Source organism: Rhinolophus ferrumequinum, chromosome 3 (assembly GCF_004115265.2).
Source record: "Rhinolophus ferrumequinum isolate MPI-CBG mRhiFer1 chromosome 3, mRhiFer1_v1.p, whole genome shotgun sequence".
Lineage (NCBI taxonomy): Eukaryota > Metazoa > Chordata > Mammalia > Chiroptera > Rhinolophidae > Rhinolophus > Rhinolophus ferrumequinum.
In genome coordinates this window covers 96,862,856-96,890,037 of record NC_046286.1, presented here as the reverse complement: position 1 = coordinate 96,890,037, position 27,182 = coordinate 96,862,856, and the positions used below count along the sequence as shown (strand labels likewise).

General features: G+C 40.7%; 1 protein-coding gene across 2 annotated transcripts in view; it reads left to right on the top strand.

The window, feature by feature from the left end:
• The window catches only part of CNKSR3 (CNKSR family member 3), an 82,582-nt gene that overhangs the window by 29,856 nt on the left and 25,544 nt on the right, over window positions 1-27,182 (top strand). Inside the window, exons 1-4 of one of the 2 annotated variants that reach the window (XM_033094702.1) lie at window positions 8,251-8,351; window positions 14,985-15,148; window positions 21,406-21,608; window positions 22,132-22,219. In XM_033094702.1, coding sequence (XP_032950593.1) covers window positions 21,430-21,608; window positions 22,132-22,219 — 267 coding nt within the window. In that variant the 5' untranslated portion in view covers window positions 8,251-8,351; window positions 14,985-15,148; window positions 21,406-21,429. Of the gene's footprint in view, window positions 1-8,250; window positions 8,352-14,984; window positions 15,149-21,405; window positions 21,609-22,131; window positions 22,220-27,182 lie in introns of those variants that run through there. The other variant, XM_033094694.1, reaches the window with a different exon arrangement.

The window sequence follows — 27,182 nt, the reverse complement described above, 5'->3', positions numbered from 1 at the left end:
TTACATCAACTCCCTCATGAAAGGCCCGGAGATAATAAGACTGATCTTGTGGACTCTTCAGAAAAATAAATGAGACTTGTATTTGACCATGCACTATATAAATCTAGCATATGCTCGGTAAATGGCAATTTCCTTGGACTGGCCCTTACTCAGAGCCCGTCTGGAGCCTGCGATGCCCACAGGCTGTGCTCACTTACTGACTCATTTAAAGGTACAGTCAGCTCAGCAGGTGCGGGAGGAAATGCATTACCTCATCTTCTTCCTACACTTACTTCCCTTTCAGATATGTTCACCCTTTTATGTTGCCGTTTTCTGTCTCGTTAGAGTTTGAATTCTCACAGTCAACTTAGTTCAAATTCTTGCTGTTGTCTTTGATTAATTTTTGCCTTTCATGCGACGTTTCTAGTTTGTCATCTGATGCTGTTCATTGCTTTCTCTTGTGATGCCATCTGCGCTGGGCTCACATCACTTCACGAAAGAAGCTTTCCTGAGGGAGTCTGTGACTTTAGTTAGCCCCCGTCCATCTTGCACATTCTTCAGATACTACAGAACTCCTCTCTCCTTCCAGACTCCTTTGACTTGGCCATACCTGTTCCATTTTACCTTGTTTTTCATTAGTTCTGAGCCTAGTAATAGGAAACGTTTATTTGTGCTTATTGTGTGCCAGGTATGTGTTAAGGCCAGGTATGTGTTAAGGCCTTTATTTGTGTTAGCCCGTTTTGCTCTGTAACAGCCCCATGAGGTACTATTATTCCATTTTGTAGTGGAGGAAACTGAGGCACACAGGAATTAAGTGATTGCCCAAGGTTGTACACAACTAATCAATGTTTGAACGCAGGCAGCCTGGCTCCAGACCCTACACTCTTAAGACCTGCTCTGTCTTTCTTGTCTTTCATCTATATAAACTCTTAGAGGGCAGGGGCTATGCCATTCATCTCTGCTCACCACACTCCGGGCCTTGTCTTGACCTACAGGACACACTTAACTAAATGTATGCACTGCATAACTTCCTTATCCCCCCTCTGAACCCTCCCTAGTTCATGGTGGGAGGTGGAGGAAGGGGTAAGTGCTCTCCTGTGACTAATGCAGCCTGGGGTTCAGCTCTCAGACACTTACCAGTGATCTGCTTCTCTTAAGCCACAGTTTTACTCTGCAAAATGGGGACAATAGTAATGATCACCTCAGAGTTTATATGAAGCATGTCAGGTGGTTTAGTTTTGTGTCTAACATATGGAAAATGGTCAATGAACATGAGCTTTTATAAGTGGTTGTGTTATAACGCCCTCCTCTGCCTCTTTCAGCTCACTTTTGTCTGTTCTTTTCAGCTTGTCTGTTCCTTCCAACTTGTATGTCTCTGTGGCATTTGTGTAATTTCTTCAACTCACAAAGAACCAGATACTTTTTCCTGTTTGATCACTTAGTACCTGTGTGACTTCGAGCAAGCCACTAAATTTTACAAGTCTCATTTGTATCATGGTGATAAAAAAGGGTCTCTGTGGATTAAATAAGGACTACGTGACACATTCTAAGCACTCCGTAAACTTCAGTTTTCTTTCCTTTTCCAAACCTCCCTTGTCACCAACTCCTCCACTAATCAGCAGACACTCCATGAAAGCTCATCAATAGACTAAGTGTCTTACTTGGTTCTTTGGAAGTTACCTGGAACAAAGGGAGGCTTCTGTTGTATGGGATTATGGTTCATTAGCAGGAAACTCAGGAAGTGGAAGAGCCTTGCCCCGTGGGGTTTTGCCTTTTTGAAATGTACTCTTGGTGGTCGTTCTAACCATAACCATGGCCCACCCTTATACTGTATAATACAATTAGACATCCTTTGAATTAATTCATTCAACACATCATTCTTGAATAGCTGCTCTGTGCCAAGAACTGACCTAGCTGTTGAGAGTATGATGATAGACAAAACCAATCTGGTTGTGGTTTTCATGGAGCTTGCTGTGTTGGGGAAACAGACACCAACCATAAAAGTATTAAATTATAAAGCGAGATATGTTATGAAGGGAAAGCATAGGTGCCATGAGATACACAATAAGGGGTGGTGAGAGCCAGGAAGTATTCCCATTGGAAGGGATGTTTGAACCAAGAGCTGAAGGCTGAGTGGGAGTGCCCAAATAAAGAGGCAATAGAATACATTCAGATTTCATACTCACCCCTTTTCTCTTAATGTAAGACACTATTTAGTATTTTACTAAGCTGGGATGATGACAGATGATAATTAGTCTTCAACTCTGGAGATGCCCAAATATGCTGTCACTGATTGTTTTTATCTAACTTGTATATAAATAGTATGTGTGTCGGGCTGGGTGAGGGAGGCTGAAAGTATTTGAGCACAATCAGGCATTGTGTTTTCTTTTTTATTACACTCGGGGCCAGTGCTGTCAGTCAGGCCCATCCAGGCACTTTGTCACATTACAGGTCGTGTTGTCTGGGCTTGCCTACCCAAAGGCAGGTGCTCTTTATTTTAATTTGTATTACATATATTTGCTCTGAAAGTTGTTTTTGTTGAAACTTGAAGGGCCAGGTGCTTGTAGCTCGAGTATGGACGGAGTTACTGGAAATTTGAACATGGGGAAGGGACGCCCCTCAGCCAAGTGTAACAGGCTACCAACATACGACAGCTGCTTAGGGCATTGTCCTTTGAAACCCCCCGGTATAATCATCACTGTGGAATTCATTTTCTGACCTTCTCTTTCAGGAAGAGTATTTCCTAAAACGTTATAGCAGAGACTTCCAAAGTGAGCAGCCTGCGATAGAACTAGAGTTGGTTTTCGATTATCTGACTATGTCAAGGGAAGACTGCTTGTAGCTAGAGTTTGTTCTACACCTGTCACTTGTGATTTTTCTTTTAACATGAAGAAGCAGGCCCTGGGAGACAATTATATCTAGCTCACTTTGCTTTGTTTTCACTATATTTATGTTTATGATACATTCTATTTATGGCAAGATACTAAACTTTTAGCTGTGATTTAAAGATTCTTTCAAAAATGATTTTAAAATTGAATTGATTTTTAAAAAGTAAGTGTAGTAGAAATGACACTCAAATTTGGAAACATCCTAAAGGGAGTTCTGGAATAACTGCAGTTTGGGAATATGCTTTGGTAACTGGATTTTTTTTCCTGCTAGCTGGCATTTGGTTTCTATTTTTGAGGACCTATTTAAAATTTGGTTGCTAAAATCTGATAACAATAAAATATTACTTCACACCCACTAGCATGGCTCTAATAAAGAAAGATGGATAATAACAAGTGTTGGTGAAGATATACAGAAGTTGGAACCCTCATAAATTGCTGGTAGGAATGAAAAATGGTGCAGTCCCTTTGGGAAATAGTTTGGCTGTTTCCCAAAAAGTTAAACATAGAGTTACCATTTGACTCAACAATTCTACTCCTAGGTACATACTCAAGATAATTGAAAACATGGTCACATAAAACCCTGTACAGAAATGTTCATAGCATTATTATTTATAAAAGCCCCAAAATTGAAATAACCCAAGTGTCTATCAGCTGATGAAGGGAATAACAAATGTCGTAGACCCACGCAATAGATATCAGCCATAAAAAAGAATGAAGTACTCATACGTACTACAACATTATGCTGAGTGAAATAAGCCAGACACAAAAGGCCACATATTGTATGATTCCGTTTATAGAAAATGTCTAGAATGGGCAAGTCCAGTGAGAGAGAAGGTAGATTAATTATTGTAGGGGTTGGGTAGAGCGGTTTGAGGTTTCTTTTGGGATGATAGAAATGTCCTCAAATTAGATGGTGGTCACACAACTTTGTGAACATACTATAAATCACTGAATTATACACTTTAAAAGGGTGAATTTTATGGTATAGGAATTATGTCTTTTATTATGTTTTAATAAAAGAAATCAGGCAGCATAAAAACGTGTGATTTGTCAGAGAAGGCTTTATGTGGCGGTGTCACCACTGACAATGGAATGGGACTCCTGCCATTGCCCCTTTGCTATTAGGATTGTGCTTTTCCCCGTGGTGCCACGTGGCCTTTGGAACCAGAGTCTGACATAGACTGACATGGGTAGGTTCTAACCTGCTGTGCAAAGCGTAACCGTATGTTTTTATCTTCGCACTAGTACTCTAAGGTATGTGGGTTATTCATATGTAAGAGAGGAGGTTGAAACTTAAAGAAATTGAATGATAGAGTACGGCCTTGAAACTGGGTCTTTATACTTCACTTTCTACAATAATTTGTAAACAAATTGTCACACAGTTGAGAGGTAGCCCACCAAGGTCAGAGTTGCAGAATGGGGTTGAAGATAGGAAAGTTTACTCTCGCCAGATTACTTCACTTATTTGAGGATGTATTCCAGTTTACCTTTTCATTGATGCCACTTACAAATATTGACTCAAGATGTCTTTAATAGCAATAATAAAGTACTTCATAATTTAAAAAGCACCCTCAAACACAGTACTTCATGTTATCTTAGTTTAAAGCTAAGGAAACTGAGGTCTAAAAGTAAGTAATTGTCCCTAGAAGCATAGGAAATGAAGAAGTCAAGCTGGATTTTAAACCAGGTTGTTGACGCCATATCTACCTTATTGTCATTCTGTCATCATACCCTCTGGTTGTTTTGGAGGGTGTGGATCCATTCTTCATTCATTGAACAGTTACTTCCTGAGTGCCTCCGATGAGCAAGAATCTGTTCATGGAGCTGGAGATATGAAGATGATAAGATAGATGAGGACTCTTAACTCTTACAGTGCAGACAGTTTAGAGCAGGGGTGTCCAAACTTTTTTCAACGTTTTTTACCAAGGACCATATGTGGTAAAATACACACACAGCCGGGCCACTCACTCGAGGTGAAGTACGTATTGCCTCACCTGGTTTATTTAAGTAAACTAAACATATTTTTGGAATTTGCTGCGGGCCAAGTAACAATGGATTGCGGGCCGCAGTTGGCCCGCGGGCTGCAGTTTTGACACCCCTGGTTTAGAGGGAAGAGACAGACAGGAGGCTAATAGTTTAATAAACAAGGTAATTTCAAATAGTAATTTCCTTTAAGAAGGAAATTAAAAGGTGGTATGATAGAAGTGAATGTGATACATGTTGACCCCAATAAAGAAGATACCTATTAAGAAGGGCTCCTGGTGGCTAACTTGGCTCAAATTTAACAACAGAGCTTAGCAGCTGTTTCTAAACAGGGACCTCTCAAGCAAGCCACACTTGAGGGAGAAGCCTACACTAAACTGTCTGCTCGCTGCTTGCGCTGAATTGCCCTGCCTCCTGCACTGCTAGGGAACAGCACAGCCAGGGAACAGCTCAGTAGTGTTACAGCTCAATTATGAAACAGCACAGCTGTGGAACAGCACGGCTGTGAGGTGGCTATGAGACGGCCCTCGCTAGACCTGCCCGCACTGTGTTCCTACCGACTGGGGCAACCCTTATACAGGACTTCCTGGAATTCTATTTGCACCAATAGGACTGAGACTGTCCATTCAGAGCTGTGCAGCTATATCCTTATTAGCATCTTCTTCAACCAATTAGAGTGGCTCCCTTCTGACTAGAAAGGACAGTGCTTTTTGGAACAATCAGACTTCCAGAATTTGGATTCCTCATTTGCATGAGGATGGATGAATCAGGGACCAGAGACGGAGACTTCTCTCTATAAGTCAGCTTCCCTCTGTCTTGAGGAGCACACTTTGCCTGTCCACCGAAGATTCAAGACTGTTTCTCTGGCTCAAACTGAAACACCGATGACATCTTGCCAGAGCAGCGCAAGCAGGCAGAGCTGAGCAGACCAGACGAGTCTGAAGCAAACCAAAATGGAGCAGAACAGAACAGAGCTGTCTAGCCAGAGAGGACCCTTGCCCGAGGGCCGTCTCATAGCCGCCTCACCGCCGTGCTGTTCCACAGCTGTGCTGTTTCATACTTGAGCTGTAACACTGTTGAGCTGTTCTCTAGCCGTGCTGTTCTCACAGTTCTGCTGTGACACACTTAAACGCTGTTTCTACTGAATGAAGTTCCCTTCTGCACCGCACCTCAAATTGGGGATTCCTGTTGGCACTGAATTGGTGCCAACAATCATTGGTTGATACATTGATGTACTTTTTTTAGATTTACTTGAGGAAGTCAGCCAGGCAAAGATCTAGCTGAAGACTTTTCTAGGAAGATGAACATACAGTGTAGTGCATACCCTCAGACATATTCAGTGCACCTTACAGGATCAAATTTTGAGACTTGAGTTTAAAACATTGTTCTGGTCTTCTGTATACTTTTTGACTGTGTGTGTGTGTGTGTGTGTGTGTTGTCATTTTCTACTTTTTGACTGTGTGTGTGTGTGTGTGTGTTGTCATTTTCTACTTTTTGACTGTGTGTGTGTGTGTGTGTGTGTTGTGTGTATCTATATACACATATACTATATTACATATAGTATAAATAATATATTATAAAAATAAATTTCAAATTAAATACTTCTTTTTTAGTAGAAAAATATCACTCTAGATGTGTGTTTTTCCAATCAGGCATAAGCCTCATGCAAAATTACTTTGAGAGGTTACCTCTTAGGAATATGACCTGTGGTTTTTTCTAGGTCATAAGATGTTTTGATGATCATAAGAAGAAGATGGCATTTTCATTTTGTTGGCCCTTTGTAAGTCCTCCCACCCCCAAACACACAAGTGCTGTAGGGCAGTGTCTGGTTGATGCTAAATAAATATATTGAAGTTGGTTCAGATGGAATGAATTCTTTATTATGGGGAAAGTGTCACTTTTCTTTAGAACTCCCAACCAGAAAGCTTTTGTTTTGTTGATAGTGCCGTGCTTCTCCAAAATAAGAAACAGAGAAAAGGATGGGGGTGATTTGAGGCAGATATCAGTGAGTTGGGGGGGTGGTGGTGGTCGTGTTTGGTGAGGGTAGGGTAGGAGGTGCCATGGCAAAGGCGTCAGTAGCTGTTTCACTCAAGGACTGGTCTTGGTAATGATTGTCACAGTTCTTTGGGTTCTCAGTGGAAACGGAGTAGCCATCTAGTCTGCATTTACTCTCCCCAAAGCTTTACCTCCCTCCTCGCTGTTCTGTGCCTGCTTCCTACATTCTTACCCTGTTTGTTCTCTCTTTGGTTAACTCTTTTTCATAGAGCAGCCCTCCCACATTTTCTTCCCCTCTGTAAAAAAACAAAACAAAACAAACAAGTGGAGGAGAAAAGCTTAAGACATCTTTCTTCACTCACCCTTCTTCTCCCTTTCCCTGCACAAGTTTTCTTTCAGGGAGTTCTCAATTCTTTCTCTGAGGGCAAAACCTGGGTCTCAGAGTGTGGTAGAGTGAATCCTCCAGTTTTATGCTGTTTCCCAGTTTTGCAGCCTCCTTGCTGGTGCTATGTGTGCTCCTGGAGGACAGGTGCGTCCTTTGTTTTTGTTTGTGGTAAAATGCAAGTTGGTACAAGAGCTGCAGGAACTGGACTGTTCTCTGCTTACGCAGCAAACCACAGACAGGGTTTGTTTGTTTCTTTTTCCCCCCTGTAGCCTCAGGATATACAGATAGGTGTGGGCCTGCACTGTCAGCTACTTCTCATTTTCTCTCTCTTTTTTTTGTAGTATGTTCTCTCTCTGCCTTCATCTTTTTCTGGGATGCTAATGGCATACAGAAAACTTGTCTTTTTCTAAATTCTAGTTTTTAAAAAATAACTTTGGGAAATGTGGGTAGCGAGTTTTCTGAATTCCACAGATATTCAATCCTTTAAAGGCAGCCAGTTTTATTGGTGTATTGCTACCCTATATGGTCTCCACTGGCCCAAAGGACCAGTTTCTAGAGGCACATTCAAAAGTGAAAGAGAGAAGAATTCTATTCAGATTTCTTGGGGAAAAATAAAAAAAGAATCCATCTCACCTATACTTCAGAGTGTTACTAAGTAACGTGGGCCATCAACTCCTGCAGACGGCTTATTGATAATATATGACCTGAGTGTAGGAGTTGTGTCCTCAGTGCTTAATTTTCTCATTTGACCCATCTGGGTGGGAGAGCCATTGGTGTTTACATGGCCATTAAAATTTCTGAGGGCAAGCATAGGCCGTTAACTAAGTCAGCTTAATGACTTGTGTAATTTCCTGTTATATAAAACTGTATTTTCCTTAGATGAGTTAAAGGGACATCTGTGAACATTCTGCAGTGGAGGATGGAGAGGCAGTATCTGGTGGTGAAGAGCGGAGACGCCAGCTTGGGTGTGAGCCCTGGCCTGTGTGGCCTTGGGCCAGTCACGTCCCCTCTCTGTGCCTCAGCTCTTCATCTCCAGTGCGGGACCTTACAGTACGTGTTCCTGGAGACATTAGGAAGATTAAGGCGTTTATATTCAGTTTTGGACAGGTGCCTGCTATGTAGTAAGTAACATTTAACCGTTTGCTGTTATTATATGTGTCATTTTATATTTTTGTTTTCCCCTAGTTTATATTCTAGTTTATTCTTAAGTTTATATCACAGAAAACTTGATTTCTTTCTTTTCTAAAAATTTTTATTAAACTTATTGGGGTGACATTGGTTAGTAAAATTATATAGGTTTTAAGTGTACAATTCTATAACGTGTCATCTATAATATTGCATTGTGTTCACCACCCAGAGTCAGTTCTTCTCCCATCACCACATGTGACCCCTTTACCCTCATCTACCACCCTCGCTTCCCCCTTACCCTCTGGTAGCCACTAAACCGTTGTCTGTGTCTATGAGTTTTTGCTTGTTTGTTTATCTTATTTGGTTGTTGCTTTCAGTTTTATATCCCACATATAAATGATTTCTTCTTGTCCATAGTATTTTGTACACTCTATCAATCCTATTGATTTTCGCATTAAAGATGTTAGAATGTATTTGAAGCCATCAATTTTGCAGGTCTAAGACCAAAACTCTCGTGTTTTTTTTCACCCAATGCGGAACTCTTGGTGGTTTTTCACCTGAATTTGCTCCTGTACCATGATAGCATTCAGGCGAGGATGTTGGCAGCTTAGGCTTTGTCGTTCATTCAGGCCTTTGACTTTCTTTAGTGTACTTAGAAAGTCTATACTTGGTACTGTATGTCAATGGGAATGTTTCTGCATGTAGAACCTTTTTTTTTTTCTTTTGAGTGGCTCAGAAAGCTCTCCGGACATCTCCTCATCTGCTCTTCCGATGGCTCTGTGTCCTGAGTCAGTCCCTGCTGAGTCAGCAGAAGACCTGGTTTTCTGTTAAGTATGATACAAAAAGCAAGAGTATGATCTTTAAAATTCTGCTCTAATCCTGAGCCTCTACGATCTTATAATGTATAACCTCAGAAGTCCTGTTTTTCACATGTCAGTGACTATACATATCTAGTGTCAGTTACCTGCCCTGTTGATGGAAGCTGGCTTTCATATTCGAGCCCTTGACCTTTCTGTTCACAGGGCTTTGGGTGACTGTGGTGTCTTATTAATTTGAAGATGGGAAGAAGGTGGCACCCTGAGATTGCAGAATCATAGAAATGTTGCACTGGTGGGACTATATGATCAACTTCCCAGCCCCCGCATTTCACACTTGAGTGAACAGGTGAAGTCACCTGCTCGAGGTCACATAGCTGGAAAGAATTCGAGCCATAGGCCCCCATGCTCTTCTTCCTCCTGCACAATATAAAGGTGACTTTATGAGAGGAGAGAACCTGTGAGAGTGATGTCACTCAAGTAGCATAGGACATTGGGCATGTGTTGGCCTCTAGAGTGTAGTAAAGCCTGGGTTTTCTGGAAAATAAGGGAAAAGCTTCCCTTTAATCACTCCAGAAATGAGAGCTGATGTCCTATCAAGATATGATTATGTCAACCTTGTGGCAATTTTGTGTTGAGGAATGTAAATGACTCTTCCCCTGACACTGTGTACACCGACGTTGCAAGGGCTGGGATCTACCTTCCTAATTTCCCATTGCGAATGTCCACAGTTCTTGTCACGGGGTTAATGAAAGAAAGGGAAAAGGTGAGAGTTGGACAGCTTCACTAGGAAGAATTCTGACGGGTGGAGGGGAACATACAACCTTATCAATTTATAACTTCTAAACTATAGTCTTCAACCTCAACTGGGTTTTCCTTCTTTTTTTCTCTCATCCAACTTGTATTTGAGTGCCTCCTCTATGCCATGTAATGCACAAAGTGTAATGATGAATAATCAAGACAGGCACAGTCACAGTCCTATGTATTAGAGAAAGAGAGAGGCACATACAGGCTCATGAATAAATCCTCACACATTTGCTGAGTCCTGTGAAGGGAGCCAACAGGACACACAGGGAGGGCAGAGGTTATGGGGTTCCTTTACATGCTAGGATCAGCCAGGGCCTCCCTGCGATGTGATATTTGAGCTGAGACTGAGAATTGAGGAGGCGAGAACTTTCTAGGTAGAAGGAACATCGTGCCATCAGGACTTGAAGTGGAAAAGAGCTTGAGGTCTCAAAACACTAGATATAACCAGTGTCCAGTATGGTGGTTGAAGGAGAATGTGGCGTGAGATGAGGTTAGAGAGGCAGGCAGGAGCCAGACAAACCAGACTGGACTTTGCTAGCTGTGGATTTTATCCCAAGTGCAGTGAGAAACTAGCAGGGATTGGAGCACGGGAATGACATTCAAGTGACTGGGTGTTAAGAAGGCTTTAATGGACCTTGAAAACATTTATGTGAAGTTTTTTGGCCTTTTTATGCATTCATTTGTTTGTTTCACAAATATAGTGCAGCAGCAATGTTCAAGACGCTTGAGGGATAAGCAATAAACAAAAAGAAGCCTCTACTTTCATGGGGCTTATATCCTTATATAAGCTTATAACCTTATATCCTACAACATTTTTGGGTGGTATCAATGATTATGGCAAGTTACCAAATCTGGGAACACTTTCTGGGGAAGGTAATACCATGAGCTGTTGAGATTTTGTTTTATCTCAATTTACTCTGTTCCAGAGGGGGCTACCTAAGCGTTTGGGAGTTTCCGTGTCTATAGCTGCTTTTATTCTGAACACTTAGGAAATTGAGGACCTGAATAAATTATATTTTTAAAAATTTCACAAAATATATAGAGCATTATGTGCTTCATAGTATTCTAAGCTTTATAAATATTATAAATATTAACATTTATAAATATTAATATTTAATTTTTATTATAGATCTTTGTAGTAGGTAATATTATCATCTCTGTTTTACAAATGAGGCCACAAATGAGTGACTTGCTCTACGTAGGTACGCAGTTAGTAAAAATTAAGACTGGTATTGGAACTCAGGCTCTTAGCCACTGCCCGGCCACTTTCTGATGTAAATCATAAAACAGTATTTTTTAAAACCATAAAAGATTTCTTTTTATCCTTTTTGTATTTGGGATTTCTTTGAAAGTTTAGGATTATTTACAGCCCGATTTGGTGACAATGGAGGGAGTCTGTGCCCTCTGTTACTCTGGCTCCCATTCTGTGGGAGCCCCCTCTCCTTTTCCTCCACAATTCTTTTCACATTGAAGTATTTGTTTAACTTAATTTGTGTAAATGGAATGTGTTAAATCTCATTTGATTTCATTTTGTTTTTCTCTTGGTCCTGCTAGACTTTCTGTAAATTCCCCTTGAAGCAAAGAACTGGCAAGTAGGCACATTTGACAAATAGTTAAAAGTGTTTGGTTTATTGCAAATTCTAAAACTGGCTTTCTTGACATTGGCAATTTTTTTCCCCTCCTTTGTGGGACTGCATAATAGTTTGATTTAGCTGTTTATAAATTTTTAATTGTATTCTAAACAATAGGATAACTGAACAATGGACCATAATGTATTGGAATAATAAAAGTGGGAGCAATACTATTTAAAACTTAGCATACTCAATATATGTGTCCCTTGAGGGAAAGTCTTTAAAAAGCCACTCTAGATTCTGTTTTTAGTTAGGTAGCACCAGGATATTTCTGCTTGATAATTCCTCTACATCTCAGGGATCTTTTGATTATTTGAGGTTAGATAGTTTATATTCCCTCAGAATCCTCAAGGAGATTCTGGCCTCTTTTTTGGGGAAATGTTCTGTATTCTTCAGTTTTCAATCTCTGATAATTTTCACTCTTCATTCTATCTAGAATCCTCACCAGACTTCCCATCTCAACTTTTTTCTGTCTGTCTAAAATAATTCCTTAATGCTGTAAAGCCACTTCTGAAATCCTGCTTCTTCGGTGAAACTTTCCTCAGTTAGTTAAAAGAGAAATCCAGCCTTATCTTTATTTCTACTTATTATAAAGGGATGAAGTTTCATGAACATCCACTGTGCATGGTTTCTTCACTTTAATTTTAATGGACTAATTTATTCTGCACATGAAAGCTAATATGAGTCTCTTAGTTTTATGTTTGTATTTTGAGCAATGAACTTGCTTGGCATGGGGAACATGAATTTCAGTTCAGTTGGTCATTGGGCCTTGTTTATTTTGTTTAGGAAAGAGTTTATCACATGTGGTTGAATATGAAATAAAATGTTATTAGGTTTATGTTGGTTTGCTACGTTGCCATAACCAAGTCCACAGTCTGGGTGGCTGAAACAACAGACATGTATTTTCTTGCAGTTCTGGAAATCAGAGGTCCGAGATCACAGTGTCGGCAGGGTTGGTTTCTTCTGAGGCCTCTCTCCTTGGCTTGTGATGGCCGTCTTCTCCCTCTGTCTTCACACGGTCTTCCCTCTCTGTGTGTCTCCTCTTCTTATAAGGACACCAGCCATATTGGATACGGGTCCACCCATGCGACCTCATTTTAACTTAATCTTCTCTGTAAAGATGCTACTTCCAGAAGTCATGTTCTGAGCTACTGGGGGTTAGGACTTCAACATTTGAATCTTGTGGAGACACAATTCAGCCATAACCAGGGTTAAAAGTAGGCAAGGGAAGACAACATGCTAAGGGCGGGGAGGGTGTAGGGTATTGTTGTGATCTGGCTCAGAACTGCCTAAGTGTTGCTGGGTAAAATTCACAGTAATTAGTCTTTTGTCCGTACTTGATTCTGTTTTAATAACTTTTATAATTAGACCTTACTGCTTGTTTAGGGAGATGCTTGGAGAGGCATTTTTATAATCCTGTGTTTGCCAGCTGGGGTGCAAAAGAGCAGAGCTTGTGTCAGATAGATCTTGATTTGGATTCAATCACTTTTCTTCCTTATCAAGCTGAAGAAAATGGCTATAAAAATCCTTCTCTTTTTTTGCATTTTGCAAGCTCTGTGAATGTGGACAGGTTATGTAGCCCTAATTCAGTCATCTATGAAGCATTTTGGAAGCTCTGTGAATGTGGACAGGTTATGTAGCCCTAATTCAGTCATCTATGAAGTAGTAATAGAGTTGTTAGGAGGCTCTCCTTGGCTCTTGGCCATTGTCACTGTTACCTGCGCAGATGGCTACTGGCCCTCTGCAGACGCCCTGGTTGGCTCCGGGTGCTGAGACCCAGCTTCTGCAGCCCACATGGGGCATCGCTGTCAATACTTGCTGACTTGTGTGGCCTCCAGTGCCTGCCTGACTCCTGTGCCATAGAATTCACTTGTGGCTCCAGGCCATCAAAGTGGAGCTGGGTTTATATCAATGTCCCCAACCTCACGTGCTGAGTGTCTGACAGAGCCCCTCTGCTAGACAGATGTCACTTCAGGGAACATGAGTTGGTTCCAACTCATCTGGTTACCATACAATTATTTCTTACCTCCTCTTCTCATATTTAATAGCCCCAAATGGTTGTCAGGAAATTGCTCCTCTTCCTATATCTTACCAGGAGGCAAATGGGGAAGGAAGGTTTGTGGGACAGAGATGTCGTTTAGCCTAGCATCAGATTTTAAGATCCATGGACTTCAGCATTGCCAGAAGTAAGTGCTAGACTTGTGTCTACTTTTCCTAGTCCAGAGGGTATCCACATAGCAGCGGGGTAAATGGAGTGTGTGTGTGTGTGTGTGTGTGTGTGTGTGTGTGTGTGTTTGAGGCAGGGAGGATACAACAGCATGCCTTCTACATACGTTGTTCTAGTTAAATTGTGTTTTTATCCTTTGTGTTGGGATTGATTCCTATAAATCTAGTCGTTTAAAACACTATGATGGCTTTTATTATTAGGCTTCAATAGTTCAATTAATTCAGATAAAATTTTATTCCAGCAAAACCATTAAAACAAGTTGACCAGAGAGTTCCTAGTACAGGCATACAGATTCCTAAGTTGTTTGTGGCTTTCCTATTTTAATCATTGTGTAAGAACACCAGAATGCAACACTGTTGGCAGTAGTATGTGGCCTGGAAAAATCCCACAAGCTAACCCATTTAATGTTGTCTTTCTCTGGTACTGCTGTTGGTACCTTCTCCTTTAGATTCTGTGTTCATTAGAAGTTTTTCAGGTGCAAGGGACAGGCATAGAGGACATTACTGGGGCTTTTTTTTTTTCTCTTTCAAATGGATTTATATACATAAAACTAATGAGAAAAATGACTGCCAGCATTGCCAAGGTTGTGTCCTTGTGACTTCCATTTGGAAAGGAAGAGCCTCTGTCTTCCTGTGTCCATATATCAAATATCAAGAAGATTTTAATTGGTTCTGCTTGAGTCACATGGTCAACCTGGAACCTAACACTGTCTGGTAGATGAAATACTAGGGCAACCACTGTGGCAAAGCATCTTGACGGTAGGCCCACTGGGATCACATGGGCTGGGAGAGGGATGGTTTCCCAAAGGAAAAGTTGCTTAGCAAACAGCCATATATGTCTAGTACAGAAAACTAACATTTCAAGTCCACAGGGGTTTGGTGTTTATTCCTTTAGCTAAAAGGGAATGGGAAGGTAACTCACGAAACTGCCAGATCCATTTGGAAATGTTAAGCTGCACATTTAAAATCTGTATGAGATGAGAAGATGAGGACACACTTGAATGGTGTCCATCAGGTGGGATACGTGTTATGCAGACAGTCAAAGAGTGGAACGTAATTGGTGATTTCTTAGGTTGACTGAAATGTGGGCAGTTTTGTGAGTAAAGGAACAAAATGACAATAATGGCCTTTTTTGCTTTTTTGGTAGGGTTAGATGATTGCCTGCAGCAGTATGTCCACAAGTTTGAACGGGAGAAGATAAATGGAGAGCAGCTGCTGCAGATTTCCCATCAGGATCTTGAGTTGCTGGGTGTCACACGAATTGGACACCAGGAACTTGTGTTGGAGGCCGTCGACCTTCTCTGTGCACTGGTTAGTTCAGGACAACGGGATCTGTACCATGATGACGTGCTTTAGAATTTTTGCTCTTAAATCATCGTTTGCAATTTAACATATCATTTTCTTAATGATCCATTGAAGTGAGCTGAAGAAAACATAGGAAGGGAAGAAAAGAAAGCATTTTCTACATTAAGACTTGGCAAACTGTGGCCTGTGATTAAATCTGGCCTGCTGTCTGTTTTTGTAAATAAAGTTTTTTTGGGGACACTGCCCATTCATTTACATGTTGTCTGTGGCTGCTTTTTGTCACAATGGCAGAATTGAGTAGTTTGTACCGGGGATCTATGGTCTCCTAAAGCCTAAAATGCTTACTATCTTGCCCTTAATGGTTAAAGTTTGCCTCTTATGGAAAAAGTCTGTGTTAGTCTTCTTTATCTTTTATAAAAAATAAAAAGGTGGAACTAGTCCTGAATGAAAATATCCTCTAAATCGAGATGAGAAATGGGTTCTGATTTTCGTGTCCGTTTTTGTTACTATGAAAAGCGTTTTTATGTTTCACAGCTATTTGTGATATTTAAATAAAGATGCTCACGCTTGAAATAATCAACCTATGAAATGGTAGCTCAATGAGGAAGAATGTGAACTCAGTTCCACTTCGCAGATGACTGAGCTTTGGCTTCACAGGGACTAAGTTAAACCCTGCCAGATTCTGACTCGTGTATGAACACCTGTGGCTGTAGGGCTAGCTCTTGTAGGTGTGGGCTAAAAAACACCTGTAAGGGCATTGTGTTTATAAACTGGTTGGCATAGGGTGGGATCCACTCTGCCTGTCATGGTGCCATGCTAAGGATGGAGTTTCCTGAACTGTCAGGATTTGGACAGACTGGGCAGCATTCAAGCTGGGTTAGTAACGCCATGAACCTGAGCCAGGGGTCTAGACAATACATCACTGAGAATGGTGGGAAAGAATGCACTCCCGATTATTCTGCCATTGCTGGTCTGCGTTCCATTGATTGTATAACACTTGCTGCATTGTGCATGTTCTTTTTCTTAAAATGGACAGAGGCTTGTCTTTGGCTCTGAGATGCGCTGCTCTTGTTTAGGAAAGTAATGGGGAAATTATTTGTGGTTGATAAATGAGCTGCCACAGGGGAGACGCCGTGGCCAAGTGGTGTGAGTGCTGGCCCTGGAGGCAGGCTTTCTGCGTTCTCATCCTGGCTCTGCTACACGCTTTTCACTCTGCGACGACCTCCAGGGCAACGGTAGTGTCTGTTTTCCTCATCTGTACAGTAACGTTCCCCTGGAAGTGGCCATGTACTAGCATGCAAGTGTTTTGCACTGCCCAGAAGATGTCTAAGAGTCCAGTGTATTCTTAAAACTGTATGTTCTTTTATACAGTGAAACGTGTTTGAGTTGACTTTTATTACGCTCTCTGGGAACAACGCCTTTTGGTCTTTTCTGCTAATTTGAATCGTCTCTTTCAACTTTGCGCTAGGACTCTGAGGACAGGTAAATCACTTTGAAATCCACAATAGGTGAGGAGGAAGGGCAGACAGGACGCATGCTGTGTGCAGCGAGTGGGATAATACTTGTAACAGCTGCCTCTCTTTGCTTTCCCCCTTCCCTACCTCTTAAAATATTAGAACTAAAATGAACAAAGCTGGACAAACGCCAGAACCTAAAGCTGTGTTTTATCTCCTACAATTTCCTTCTCATTTCCTTTGTAGACAAAGTTTTGACCTCAGACTCGTTCTGGACATGCTTTGTGCAGTAGAGTGCCAGTGAATGCATCTGACAGGAGGGTCACGGGAGGGTTCGCAAACGAATACGCCTTTTCTGGGCTGGGGAGGATTTTAGAGAGTTTTACTAAAATAGCTTTTTGTCGTGATCTAATCTCCTTTTAAAATAGTCTTATTATGATGCATATATTAATTACACTGTCTCTTTGATCCACTTAGATCACATAGATCTTTGTATGTGTAAGTTGGTAATTTTTTGTGTGTGTGTGATAATTTTTTTGCCTTGAACAGTCCATCCCCTGGGTAGTTAATGTGTATTGCAGTTGGTCCTGGTGTCATAAAAGAGGTTTTTATGTAAACTGAGTTTAGCGGATGTTAATTTTATGATGGACAGGAAATGAATAGAGTTAGAAGTAAGGAAGGGGGAGGAAAAGACAAAACCATTGGAAAGTTTTGGAAAGAAAAGGACAGATAGAACGCATAGGAACCTAAAATAGGGACTGGCTATTGGTTAAGATTCCAAAACCAGTGAGCAGATGGACCACAGACAGCTGGGTGGAGAGCAAGGAGAGAAACTGCCTTTTGTGAATGTTGGCCTTGGAGGGCTGGAGTAGTGGCTTAAGACAGTGACTTGTATCATGAGGCAGAACCAAGACTGCTTCCCAGGATTAAATTCAGAGTTGGAGCCCAGTTTTTCTCCCTCTATCTCTGGGGCAGTGGCCAGCTGGGATAGACTCTAGAGTTGTTCTTTCCAGTAGGAGAGCTATCAGCCACAAATGACTATTTAAATTAAAATGAAATAAAATTCAGTTCCTCAGGCACAGTAGCTACATTTCAAGTGTTCAGTAGCTCCTGTGGCTACTGACTGCCATATTTGGACAGTGCAGATAGGGAATGTGTTCATCAGAGCAGCAAGGTCTGTGGAATAGCATTGGTCTAGGGGATGTGGTTGAGAGTTAAGAAAGTATAATTGTCACCTGTTTTCTTTGCCCCATCAACCAGACCCTAGTTATCTGAAGACCGAGGCAGGGGCAGATGTGTTTTTCAGGTTGAAGTAGTCTAAGAAAGTGAACAAGGTTGAATCAGTCCATGTGTTAAGTGATGCCACCTAAATGTGTGATTAAATGAAATACCTATAATGTATCCACCTGCCGAGTACTTCTGTACACTCTGTACCCCTAAGAGTATTCACTGTTCATCATTTACCCACATGGCAAATCATTGAAAACTGTTACCCTTTTTTTCTTATGGGGAGAAACCATGCAGGAGGAGTAATCCTTGCTGGCAATTTGTGTTTAACTTGATCTTGCTTATGAGCTTATTAAATGCCTTTAGGAAACCTGTGAAGTGTGTTTCTTAGGTTGCAACTTAATTGACCCAAGTCAATAAGATGGTTTTGATTGTGTGTCTCTGACATTCCTTAATTGCATATATTAGATAATGAACAGAGCTAGGAGGAATGGGAAAAGAAGGTAGAAGAGAAGTTGTGTCAGATTCGTCCTCAGCTAAAATGTGTATAATTGAAGGCACCAGAATGGGGAGAATCTATGTTTCCTTTTCTCCTGTCCCCTGTGTTATTTCTCTACTAGACCAGGAAATGACTGCTGATGGCTGACTTCTCATGAAGTGAGATCTCGGTGGAAAATTTTTCGTATGTTTGTAGATTTTTGGAGACTCACTTCATTTCTTACCTAGTTTGTATTTTCTTGATACCTTATCTTAAAGCAATTTCTGAAGGAGACAGAAAGGAAAAGATTAGTGAAAATAATCAAATCTGGTCTGAGAAATTATTCATTTTCTGTCTTTCATTGTGGGGCACTTAAGTCAATAATCCTTTCCTGATTATGTTTCTACAGTAGAGGTTTATTTGAGCTAATATAATCAGTTTCTTGTTCCCTTGTTATTGTGGAATGGGGTGCAAGGGGAAGGAATTTTCCTTCCTTTGCTCCTTCCTTCCTCCTTTTAAAAATTAGTCTTTATTAGAGTCATATCTATCCATCTTTCCAGTCCCATGATTTGCTTTGGGGGAAAAATAAAAAGAATCAGAGCAAATTGAGTGGTAATGAAAGGAACCAGTTAATAAGAAGCTACACTCCCCTTTGTTTTAATATTAAAAGTGGTAGGTTTGTAGATTGAAGTGTAAATGTTCTAGCAACACTGACATGCATGTAATCCTATTTGAGTTCAAGAAGTAAATGTGTATAGCAATGAAAGTTCCAAGTAATTTATGGTGACGTTGACTATCTAGAAAGCTGACTTTCCTGCTTTTAGTTGAGAACTCTTGATAGAAGTTGACAGTCTGCGTGATACTGAAGGAGGGGACAGTTCCTTTTAATCATAGCACCAGTCTTTTAGAGCAAACTGTGTCACGTGGCCCTTTATCCATTCACTCGTGAGTCTTTGATTCTCTGAATTGAAAAAGCCATGGTGAAAATCCATTTTTTAAATTTTTGCCTCTGTGTTGGAGGACAATACTATATTTTAATCTCTAGAAAGTGACAGTGAGAAAAAAAAGAAACATAAGGTTTAGGTAGAACATACATACAGGACACTCATTTTTTGTGTGAAATTCCTTTTTCTTTTTAAAGCTTGAAGAAAACATTTTTCAGTTAATAGATCTGGGAAGATTTTATTAATATTTATACTAAGTTAACTTTAAAAAATATCTATCTAAATTTTTTTAAAAAGATTTTTTATTATGCTAGGAAGCAACATAAATTTAAACTTCAGATAAAATCTAGTTAAAGTAAGGATTGTTTTCATTAGGGTTAACATGTTATGGTTACTACTTAACATCTTGCCCCTCCCTACCCAAAAAAGTTCTCCCAAACTCCCTGGTATATTCATGGTATATTTATATTTATGTTTCAGGTTGATATGCTTTATATATCTTGATTTGGGGACATGGCTCACCCTCCCTGGGGCGTTAGAAATGGGGGCTGTGAGAAAGGAGGGGCTAAGGGACAGGCTAGATGCAGGGTACAAAAGCAGTGCTCAGATCCAAACACGACCTACTGGCCTCTCAGAAATGAGGTCTGGATGGCTAAAGACAGCTGAAAGAAGCTGCTGACACTTCAGAGGGCACGGAGCAGGTCAGCATGGAATTTGGGGAAGTTAACCAGCTTGTCAGTTTAAGCTAGATCCAGGCTCACTGGCCACTTTTCTTTTTCTTGTCCACTGCCCACCCTGGTTTCTGTCTTATCACGTTGCCCTTCCTTGGGCAGGGAGTGTGGAAGGAGGGACATAGAGCATTGTGATCCAAAGCTCGTGCCCTCAGTGCGGGTTGCTTAGATTAGAACCCCATCCTTATCGCTGATTAGCTGTGTAAGTCTGGAGAATTTATTTAATGTCTCTGTGTCTCAGATTTTTCACCTATAAAATGAGATAATATCATCATGAGCTTCACAGGCTGTTTACCTAAGATAATGCTTGTCTAGCTTAACCCATTTCCCGGCATAGAGGACGTGTTCAGTCACGTGGGCCACTATATTAGTCCCAGTTTTAAAATGGTACCACATTCTTGCCTGGGGATGCTACCCACACAGTATAATATACCCCACAAATAGCTTCACTTTTTGTTAAAGTGATAAAACAGATGATAACACGGACATTTCACTGCCCGCTTTCGGTCAAAGTCATCTTAGATCTATGTGTCGTTTCCTGGGATTCGTTCTTTATCTGAAAGTGAGTCTGGGCAATATTGTCACGTGAAATTGGTTTTTTGGAAGCACCCAAGTAAGTTGAACATTATTCAGAAAGAACACAGGTTAGAAGCTCCCAAGACGGAAATTACATTTTAGGTGAATTGATGTGTAGTCACTTCTGCTCTGTTTCTGTGTGAATCTCATCCGATGGAAATCCATCTCTTCAATCACTGTTGTATTGTCTGCTGTGCTGGAGATGCAGTCGTGAGCAATGTGCAGGGCCCCCCACCCCCACAGACCTTGCATCCCAGCGAGGAAGACAGCAACCAGCAGATGGTTCAGGGAGACGACAGATAGGTGAGGTGCTAAAGAGTGACCCGAGGAGGTATTTGGCAATGGCTGGAGGAGGCATTTTTGGTTGTCATACTGGGGAGGGGATGCTTCTGATACCTAATGAGTAGAGGGCAGCTAAACATCCTGCAACGTACAGGAATCCTCCCCCCACAACCCAAACAAAGAATTATTGAGCTTTCAATGTCAGTAGGGTCCAGGCTGAGAACCTCTGCTCTAAATGGCCCTGGAAGCCTCAAGGATGAGGGATGCTGTTTGGACCAATAAGGATGTAAGTGATGAGAAGGAATTTTCTGCACCAAAATTTGTGGGAGGAGCATTTTGGGACGAGGAACTAACAAGAACAAAGTCCCTGAGGCAAGAGTAGGCTGTGGGAGGAACAGAGTGAAGGCCAGTGTGGCCATAGTGGATGAGATCAGCCCTGTGGGTAAATCATGTAGGGTTTTGTGGCTGTTGTAGGAGTTATTCAAGTGACTCAATGGGATTTTTGAATTATTATGAGAATTTGGACATTGTTTTGATTTTTTTCCCTTTGATTTCCCCCCGACCCCTCCAGAATTATGGCCTTGAAACTGATAATATGAAGAACTTGGTTCTGAAACTGAGAGCGTCTTCCCACAACTTACAGAATTACATAAGTAGTCGACGGAAAAGTCCGGCTTATGATGGGAACACGTCCCACAAGCCCTCCAATGAGTTCCTGACTTCTGTGATGGAGCTTATAGGCCCTGCCAAGGCCTTGCTATCTTGGCTGGACCGGTGAGTTGCTGTGTGTTCTACTGTTCCATGAAAGGAGGGCCCGAGATGCACAGAGGCCTGTGCTTTGTCTCAGGAAAATGAACCATCGTCTCTGTCTTGTCCCTTCCACTGGGCCTTTCCAGTAGTTCTGGATCAGTGGTAGATTGTAGGGTCTCTTTGGAAGTGACTGAAAAGTGACTCGCAGGAACAAATTAACCTCAGCTTAGAGAAGAGCAAGACTGCTAAAGATGTTTTACTGAGGTTAAATGTGAATGATTATTTGGTTGTATGATGGTTAGTCAGCTCCTGAAGGGATGTTCATTCTCTTGGCTCATTTATTTAATGTGTTTTTTTAATTTTTAATCTAGCACTTCTGTCTCATTCAGATTCCTCATTTGTGTGTTACATGAGAGGAAACAGTTACATAACAAATAATTTAAATGAGCCCGTTGTGTAGCTATGCTGTGTCAGCAGACAGTGTGGGTTCCCATGAGTTCTCCACCCCCTCACACTAATTTATAAAGAGAATTTTGTTGCTTTCTAGGGCTCCATTTACAGGGATCACCGATTTCTCAGTAACAAAGAACAAAATCATTCAGCTTTGCTTGGATCTGACCACTACAGTCCAGAAGGTGAGTACATTATTGTCGCTTCCTAAACTTTTTTTCCTTTTTTCCTCTTCATCAAAGGGTTTACATGCATGTATGAAGTGCCATTCTTTCTCTCTCTCTCCATTTGCCTTCCCAGCAGAACTCGGGAGAGATGAAAGGCTTTAAATTAGATACATTGTATACATGGTTTCTGAAAAATGACCAGTGGCCTTTATCTGAAAGATTACCTTCTTTGGTTTTAAAATAGTTGAGCTAATCGTCCTGTACTTTCTCTAAAATATTAAGAGCACCTAATTTTTTTTTAATAGAAATTCATTCTGGAGTAACTAAATATCACTATAATCTTTGTTTAGGATGTAGGCTGACAGAACAACCAGTATCTCATTCCCTGTCCCCATGTCAGAGGGACAAGAAACTTGGAGGTTCTAACATTGACAAATGTTCTGGTTTGGAAATTTCCCTTGCAGCTTGTTGGCCAGCCCCAAGTATCTTAGTAAGGGCCAGGAAGATTGATATCAGTCAACCTGTAACTTAACTAGTTTCTGCGATCTGAACTTTAAAAATATTTCTTATTAGACCATCAGCTCCTAAGATCACTTCCTGTCACATTACCTGGCACCTAGCAGACACTTGTAAAATAGTTTTGAATTGAATTGAGGCTATAAAATGTAAGGAAGAGCTTGTTCTTTTTTCACCTCCCACTTGCTTCCAAAATTCTGTGATCCCACATTTGTTTCCACTGCTAATTTGGCAAAAAGTAAAGAATGTCCTTTCCTCAGTCCTGACCATGCCATATAATACATGCAATTCTGAAAAGCCATGTGCTTTCCTCCTGTTTCTGGAACATGAAGAGTGAAGTTTGGCTTTGCACGTGGCAGCTGTTTGAGGTCCAGTCCTGAGCAGCCATCAAACTTAAGGCACATGTGACTTCATCACATGCTTTTGAGGCCATGTTCTTAGGAAAAAACCTCAGAGCAACCAGAGTGAATCTGCGTTTCTGCTTTTTTATGATGTGTAAAGAAATTTTCACCAAAAGCGTCTGATACCAATAGTTACACATTAATCAGACAGCTACCAAGTCCTAGCACTTGTGGTGGAAGGCATTTATTTTTCTGATACCTTGAGCATTTCTTTTTTTTTTCTTCTTCCTTCTGCCTTCTGTTTTGATTTTTAAAAGAATTTACTTGTAATCAATTAAAATGACAGTGTCAGAGTTAAACATGTTAATTAGCAAACGGGCAAGTTTTGCTCACAGGTGTTTCTTTGTGTTATTTAAAGGATCTTTAGACGTGTGACTGATTCAGGCTGCTCCTGCTAGGAGCAGTAGTGTAGGGAGAGGAGGAGAAAGTGATGAAGTCCAGGGTGGAGGTGGTAGTATTTGTTTTCACAAGATCAGTCTGCTTTGCCTAAGCAGGTTGATGTTGGCTGTGTAGGTATTTGGACTATTCTTTCCATAAATATTTATTTAGCACTTACTATGTGTCTGCCACTCTTCTAGGCAGTGGGGATTCTAGAGTGAATAAACAGATTAAAAACAAAATCCCTGACCTCATGGAACATACAGTCTTTGGGGAAAAGAGAAAATTAAAAGATAAATAAACAAACTATGTATCACGTTAGAGAAGTGCTGAAGAGGGAAGTTACAGGAAGTACTGAGAGTGGAATCCAGTCTTAGATATGTGGCTAGAATAACCCTCATTGAGAAGGTGATGTAGAGTGATCCGAACAGTGTGACTCAGTGCTTGTCCCGAAGGAATGGGCTTCACTGCGTTGTCAGGTGATATTTTCCTTGTAGTCATAAAGGTGTTGATTGTTAGGAATAATGATTAAGAAAATCTACCCCCGGGAGGTGGAGATCTGGATCCAGTCACGTAGTGCCCACTGCACCGTCTCATCATGCCCCTGCTTATGGGGTCTTCACGACACCTGGCAGGCACATGGTTAATGGTGATTTTTAAACATGCGTTTAAACGAATGAGATAATGCTTTTGACAAATTCGCTGATGAGAATTTGTCTCTTCAGAGAAATTTAACCCTGTTTTTTGTTTGTTTGTGGTTTGTTTTTTTTGTTTTTGTTTTGCCTTTGGTGTTCATTGAGCATGTGCCTCAGAGACAGACAGCCGTAGGTTCAAATCCTGCCTCTACTGTTAATTAGCCCTGAGACCTTGGACAAGTCACTGAAAAGTTATGAGCCTCAATTTTCTCATCTACAAAATGGATATACTAATATTTACCTTACCAGGTGATTTGGTGGGATTTCTACAAGTTATTGTTGAGAAAGAAAAAAGAGGGAAAAGTATAACATGAAGACAAGTGGTGACCAAAAAAATATTAAATGTATGTATGTAAGTATTTGTAATACACACATACATCTAAAAAAAAACTATACATAAAGGAATACATAAGTACAATGGACAATTTGGAAGAAGAATGAGTTTATCTTGGCAGGGAGAGAAATGGGGAAGGCACGCACATGAGCACCAAGCCAAAAAAAAAAAAGAAAAAGTTTTTTCATTTACAAAAAATGTGTGTATCATCACATTTATGAACTCATGTAAAATTAAAAATAGAGAAATAATATAAACTTTAAAAAATAATATCTACCTCAAAAGATCATTAGGAAGATTAAATACGATATAACATATGCAAAGCACCGTGAAATAGTAGCTGATAGTAGGGAATATAAAAATCTTGCCTTGTACTAGTTTTCTAGAACCAGGCTTGATGGCTTAAGGAGAAGTTAACAAATATGTTACTCTTACATTCTGGTATTTTTTTTTTTTTGGTTTATTTAAATTTGAACAATTTTTAAGGATTAAGACTGGCAATATATAAAAATACTTTGTTTCCCTGAAAATAAGACCTAGGCAGACAATCAGCTCTAATGCGTCTTTTGGAGGAAAAATTAATATAAGACGTGGTCTTGTTTTACTATAATATAAGACTGGGTCTTATATAATATTATATAAGCCTGGGTCTTATATAATATAATATAAGCCTGGGTCTTATATCAATTTTTGCTCTAAAAGACGCATTAGAGCTGATTGTCCGGCTAGGTCTTATTTTCAGGGAAACATGGTATGTGGGAGTATCATTTTATGAACTTAGATTGAAAAAACATGTTTAGCTCTTGGTGAACGTGTGTTTTCTGTAGTAATCAGAGAACATAGGTGCTGTCCCCTACTTCTTTCTTGTCACTTTCTTTGCACCTTTCGCTCTGCTGATAACATGTAAGTCTCCCCATTGGAAGGGTAAATATTTGCTGCTTTTCTCCCCTGTGAGGAAAGTGCACACTGCTTTTAACCGTGCTTCCGTCACAGCCTCACACTCTGTCCACGGACTGATAATTCTGTCCAGATTTCAGGCTATAATTTCAGATGAAGGAAACCGAGGTGGGAAGGGACCGTGGTCTCTATCTTTAATCTCTCCTCCTGAAGTTGCAATGACATGAAAACTGGAATCGCAATGGCAAGAGACAAAAGGACAGTGGCAGGTGCTGAATTCTAGTGTGATGAGGGAAGAAATGAGGGAAATGAGCAATGTCAAGCCGACGAAAACTGAATGGAAAGAAGGATAGGCATGAAAGCAGACGAGGAAAAAGCCGTGAGTGCCAATTGTGAATCAGTTGTGTGTTACATGCTGACATGTGTTACCACATTTAATTCGCAACAGTTTTCTGAGGTAGATTTGATCATCCCTGAATTATGGAGAAGGAAACAGAGGCATGGAGAAGTTAAATGGATTGTCCAGGGCTACTTAGGTAGTAAGAATATAGAATAAGGAAGAGCAGCGGCAGAGGGAAGCGGCACCTGATAGCCGCCCAGGCTAGGTCTGTGCCAGGTAGGCTGGCTTGAGTATGCTGATCAGGGTGACCAAGGAATGTGGCAAAGTTCCTCCTACCGTCTGACTCATGAGGGGGTGACTTATTTCCAGGGCTCCTTTTTTTCCATTCCATGGCCTTCATGCCAAACAACACTAAGTCACGCCTGCAGCTGCTTCCTACTGGTAGGAATGGGTGTGGGATCCTCCACGTTCATGGTGGCGGAAGGTAAAATAAAAAGTGAGCACTTTCACATGCTGACTCGAACCACTCAGGGAGGCAGCAGAGTTCCCCTCACCCAGGGCCTCTATCGCTACAGTGAGGAACCTATGTTCTAAGTGACTTGGCTCCATCAAAGACTCAAGTATCAGGAACTGTGAGGTCACCCATCCACCTTGAATCTTGGGCCCAGGAGCTCACCTGGAGCCCTCTGACGACGATGACAATGCTCATATCATTCGGGGATTTGTAATGAAAGATCATAAACACAAATTATTAGTTTTAGTTTTAGCACAGGACCTTAGTGTTCTGTTTTTCTAAAGTTGTCATTTGTTTAATAAATTTGTCCTTCAGATGGTGTTAATAGGGGACGAGCCATCATGGTAGTTGATGGTTTAGTGCCAAGTTGGAGGAAGAAAAGCATGTTTTTGAGCTGTAATCACTCATATTTTATAGAAGTTGTTCCTGTAGTTTAAATTTATAACTTTTTTTTTTTAAGCATTTTCTTACTTGCCTACTTTTTTCCTGAGAGTCAATGTAAATTTTGGGAGCAGTGAGAAACTACAATTATTTCTCAGATTTTTACCTAGTAGAGAAAAATTTTTAAAAATTTAAAGACACTGAAAATCTGATTATAAAAAATCACATAGGGTAGAAATGGTTAGCTATTTCTATCCCCCTTCATGACCTGAAATGACTTTTTGATCGAAGTGAAAGTGACAATTTCAACAGAATTGATTGATACCCTTCACGTACATGAAATAATCAGCATTTTCTCTGGAAAGCCCCAGTTTAGGGTTATATTTAACTGTGCTAAAAAAACTCTGAAGAACGTGGTTGGTCTCCCTTTTCTTCTGCTGCAGGCAAGTTCTAGGTTAACTCTGAGAATTTCACATGGGCAGTTTTGCTTTGGTTGCTTCTAGACAGGACAATGGTGATTCCTAT